The 5,279-nt window shown below is 37.9% G+C and overlaps 1 protein-coding gene across 1 annotated transcript; it reads left to right on the top strand.

Moving 5' to 3' along the window:
* Window positions 1-2,136: 2,136 nt before the first annotated feature.
* LOC121476464 (olfactory receptor 51G2) lies at window positions 2,137-3,078 on the top strand. The gene has a single exon (XM_041730505.1). It carries the CDS (start codon window positions 2,137-2,139, stop codon window positions 3,076-3,078), a length of 942 nt encoding a protein of 313 aa, XP_041586439.1.
* Window positions 3,079-5,279: the final 2,201 nt, after the last annotated feature.

Raw genomic sequence — 5,279 nt, forward strand, 5'->3', positions numbered from 1 at the left:
TGTCATTCAATCTTCATCCATTTTGGGCTGTCTCAGCTTTAAAAACCTGCCCAGATGTATTAACCTAAATGCTTCCAAGTTTTTAGAATGCTCCTTGGAGCTCCAGAGATTTAAGTTTGAATTCCCGTTCTGTCAATGATTGATGCTATGACTTTATGCACATTATCAAATTCTGTAAGCCTTTCTCCTCATTTGCAAATCAAGATAATAACATTAATGTGCAAGGTTTTTCTAAGGTCTAAATGTTATTTCTTCTGTAATGCTCCTAGTACAGCATCTGGCAAACAGTAGATGTTCATCAGGTATTATAAATAAAGTTTTATATTATTAAATAATGTATACTATTCCTTCACTACCCTACTTAATTTTCATGTCAAGACATTTTCTGCCTTAAGTTTTATGACTTATATCATTAACCACCATGTAGCTTGCCTGTCCCTGACAGGTAAGTTTATCACAGCTCTTCTGAATTCACTTTGATGAATGATGTGGTGACCACTGATCATGGCCAAAGCAGAAGCTGAGGAACAACACACAAGAGCCAATCTGACCTTCAAGTGGACAGTGAGTTAATGACACTGGCTACTAATTTCACTGGTATTTGGAGTGAGGAAGAAAATACCTTCATATATATTTGTGTATGTGTCTCTAGTAGGTTTGTTTGTTAATTTAGCTAAAGACTCAGCACTTTTTTTGGAGGTCTATTAAAGCCCTTGATTTTATGCTTGCTGCTTCTAGTTGACAGTGAATTGTCCTCTATGCAGGAAGAAAGTATAATGGTTGTTGAGATTCTGGAATCTAGAGAAAAATTGGATCTCAGTTCAAATCCCATTTTGTCTGTCTACTATATCTTTAATCTTAGAAATAGTAATTTTTTTCTAATCCGTTTCTTCATCTATAATATGGTACTATTAATAGAACTTTATTCACAAGATTTTTTAAAGGAATAAAACATATACCAATTTAGTAACAGCGAGCTAAATACATTTAACTCTTATTCATGCATTTAAAAAAATGCTGAGTGCCTACTGTGTACCTGGACACATTCTAAGCACTGTCTTCACAGAAGTAAGCAAAACAAAGTCCCTGCCCTTCCTAAGCTTACATTCTAGTGGAATTGTTATTTAGGAGTAGGCATATCATTGCTCTGAAAGTCAGGAGGCTTAAACTGGCATAAGACCTCTACCCAGTGACTGTACTCTCCTGAGCTTTCATTTCTTAATCTAGAGAAGAGTAAGTCCAACTAGCACTATTGCCTTCTATTCTGTGGATTCTCATGGACTCTGCCTTGCAATTGAAGGTGTAGCCATGGTTGATGATGCTTCAGTCTTTCCTCCTACCTAGTTTCATAGCAGTTGAATTCTAGATCTCAAGGGAATGCAGGTCACTGACTGATAGGAGGATCGGAGTTTTAATATGGTACTTCAGCAGCCAAGAATTATGTATGTTACAGACAGCCATTCATTCACTCTCCAGTTCTTCCTGGAATTCTGTGAGCTGAGTAGCACATATGAGCTCTCTGGATCAAGCTAGGCTTCCAGAAGTGGAAAACTGGATGAGAAGGTGAGTGAAGGACTCATCTGTGTCTAAGATTAGAAATTGTATGCGGTTAATGAAGTTAGACAAAAGCAGAAAAAGAGGAAGAAGGAGAGAGAAGAAAGAAAGAAAGAAAGAAAGAAAGAAAGAAAGAAAGAAAGAAAGAAAGAAAGAAAGAAAGAAAGAAAGAAAGAAAAGATCAAGGAATAGTAAGTAAGGTAGGAGAAGGGAAAGAAAGAGAAGTTGAAAGAAAGGTTGGAATATTAGTGAGCATCCTGGCAGAAAATAGGCAGGTGAGGAGCATTTACTTAAAGATCTTCTCAAAATGGGTAGGCAAGGTTAGGTATAACCAAAAAGAATAGTGAAGATTCTCAGGACTCTTAGCTTGAAGGAAAGAAAAAAATTCTAAAACAATGTTCAGAGGGAATAGGGACCAGAAGAAAATGACCTCTGGAAGAGCCATACAATTCTAGATCTACCTGATTCTAATGTTTGGTTTGGTTTGGTTTCTAACTTCTTCCCAGTTATAATCCATAGCTTTTTCTGAATTCATTTCAGGAATTTGGAAGGAGTCCAATTTTCCTCTTTCCTCCACACACAATGACTTTGGGATCCCTGGAAAGCAGCAGCAACATTTCCTCCACCTTTCTGCTGAGTGGCATTCCTGGGCTGGAGCACATGCACATCTGGATCTCCATCCCACTGTGCTTTATATACCTGGTTTCCATCCTGGGTAACTGTACAATACTTTTTATCATTAAAACAGAGCCCTCACTCCATGAGCCTATGTACCTCTTCTTGTCCATGCTGGCTGTGACTGACCTGGGTCTGTCACTTTGCACCCTCCCTACAGTGCTGGGCATCTTTTGGATTGGAGCACGAGATATTGGTCACGATGCTTGTTTTGCTCAGCTCTTTTTTATTCACTGCTTGTCCTTCCTGGAGTCCTCTGTGCTACTATCCATGGCCTTTGACCGCTTTGTGGCCATTTGTCGCCCCTTGCACTATGCTTCCATTCTCACCAACACTGTCATTGGCAGGATTGGCCTAGCTTCCCTAGGCCGCAGTGTAGCACTCATTTTTCCATTGCCTTTTATGCTCAAAAGATTCCCCTATTGTGGCTCTCCAGTTCTCTCACATTCTTATTGTCTCCACCAGGAAGTGATGAAATTGGCCTGTGCAGACATCAAAGCCAACAGTGTCTATGGCATGTTTGTCATTATTTCAACAGTGGGTATAGACTCACTGCTCATTCTCTTCTCTTATGCCCTGATCCTGCGTACTGTCCTGTCCATTGCATCCAGGGCTGAGAGATTCAAAGCTCTTAACACCTGTGTTTCTCACATATGTGCTGTGCTCCTCTTCTACACTCCCATGATTGGCTTATCTGTCATCCACCGCTTTGGGAAGCAGGGATCTCATCTGGTCCAGGTGATCATGGGCTTTGTATACCTTCTATTCCCTCCTCTGATGAACCCCATCGTCTACAGTGTGAAGACCAAACAGATCCGAGATCGTGTAACCCATGCTTTTTGTTGCTAACTGGTCTAGTCTTAGAGGCACTAATCCCTTAAGTGTACTTTGCTCCTCTATCCTTTATAATATCTACTGTGCATGAGATAGAGGAGACTATTACTCAATGAATACATTGAATGATCAAGAAGGAATGAGCTCACAGCTCTTGCAGAATTAACTCTGCTCTGATGCGAGGAAAACACAATGCATTACAACATGGCAGATTGTATTTCCCAAAAATAGCCACAGAGGTATTTATAATCCTACATTCTCCTCTAGAAACTTGTGACTCCTCCATCAAGATATGGAATCCGTTTTTCTCTCCTCATAACTGCATAGGACTTTGTAACTGCCTCAATGAATTGAATGTTTTAGAAGTGACCCTATAAGACTCTTGAGGCTACATCATAAAAGGTGATACATTTTCCATTGGTATACACCTCCCTCACACTCTTCCTCTTTTTCTATCTCTATATTTATATCCATCTATGTCTCTATCTATCTCACTTTTTGAACATAGCCACCATACTGAGAGGAAGCTGAGACCACATGGAGAAGCCACATGTAGATGTTTCAGCCAATAGACCAAGCTAAGGTCTCACAGCCTTAGCTGGATCATTATCAACTACTAGTGAGTGAACAAATCTTCCTATTATTCCAACCTCTATTTTTCCTGTCTTTCCAGGTGGAACCCAATAAATTAATCAATCCTACTCTGAACCCAGCCCAAGTTGCAGATTTGCAAGCTCAATAAATGTTTGTTTGTTTGTTTGTTTCAGACATGAAATTTTGGGATGATTTGTTATATAGCCATATGTTAATTGTGTTGTTCAAAGTAAAAAGAATTAATAGAGGAGCAAAAAGAGAAATATCTTCTTCAAGCTGAGGGAACACAGTGTGAGGAAAGATTTCCTTGAGTTGACACAGTAGCCATCCTTAAGGAACATACTGGAGTAGGGCAGTCTTATCTGAAGGAATAGAATTTGCAAAGCTGGGACAGAGGTGAGAGAGAGAAAAATGTATTCAAGGAAATATCCAAAGTTGTTTTTGTTATCATTGTCCTCTAGCATGTCAGGGAAAAGTAGAGAACAGGAGTGGAGGAAGAGAAAGTGGAAAGTAGAAAGAGGTTGAGGCACTTACCATATTGGGAAGGTCATAAACCAATGAACTAAAGAGAGATAATTCCTTATATCCTCTTATCTATTAGAATTTTACCACTACTCTGCCCTAGAAAAAAAATTATCTTTCAAAACCTAAATGTGAGACCTGAATCCATAAAAATCCTAGAACACAGGCAGTTATTTCTCTGACATCAGTCACAGCAATATTTTTCTAGATATATCTCATGAGGCAAGGTAAATAATAGTAAACTTTTGGGACTTTATTTTTATTAAAAAGCTTCTGCACAGTGAGAGAAAAAGTCAACAAGATTTAAAGGCAATCTTCTAGAGAAGATATTTACAAATTACATATCTTATACGAGTTAGTATCCAAATTATATAAAGAACTGATACAAATCAACACCCAAAACCCAAATAATCCAATTCAAAATAGGCAGAAGACACAAATAGACATTTCTCCAAAGAAGACATACAGATGGCGAACAGATACATGAAAAGAAGCTCAACATTACTCATTGTCAGGGAAATGCAAATCAGAACCACAATAAGATATCATCTCAAACTTGTTAGAATGGTTAAAATAAAAAATATGAGAAAGAACAAGTGTTGTCAAGAACGTGGAGATATAGGAACCCTCTTACAATATTGATGGGAATCCAAACTGGTATAGCCACTGTGGAAAACAGTATGGAGGCTCCTCAAAAAGTTAAAAATAGAACTATTATATAATCCAGTAGTTGCATTACTGAGATATTTACCCCAAAATACAAAAACACTAATTCAAAGGGATACATGCACCCCTGCTTATGAGTGTATTATTTACAACAGCCAAATTATAGAAACAGCCCAATTGTCCATCAGTAGATGAATGGATAAAGAATATTACACACACACACACACACACACAAGCACATATATAATATATATAACCAAATAACATATATATGTGTTATGTGTGTGTATATATATACATATAACAATATACATAACAATATACATAACAATATATGTACATATAGTAATAGCATGTATGTATATGTTATTTGGCCATAAAAAAAGGATGATATCTTGCCATTTGCAACAACATGAGCAGAGCTAGAGAGCACA

Source organism: Vulpes lagopus, chromosome 15 (assembly GCF_018345385.1).
Source record: "Vulpes lagopus strain Blue_001 chromosome 15, ASM1834538v1, whole genome shotgun sequence".
NCBI classification, from domain to species: domain Eukaryota; kingdom Metazoa; phylum Chordata; class Mammalia; order Carnivora; family Canidae; genus Vulpes; species Vulpes lagopus.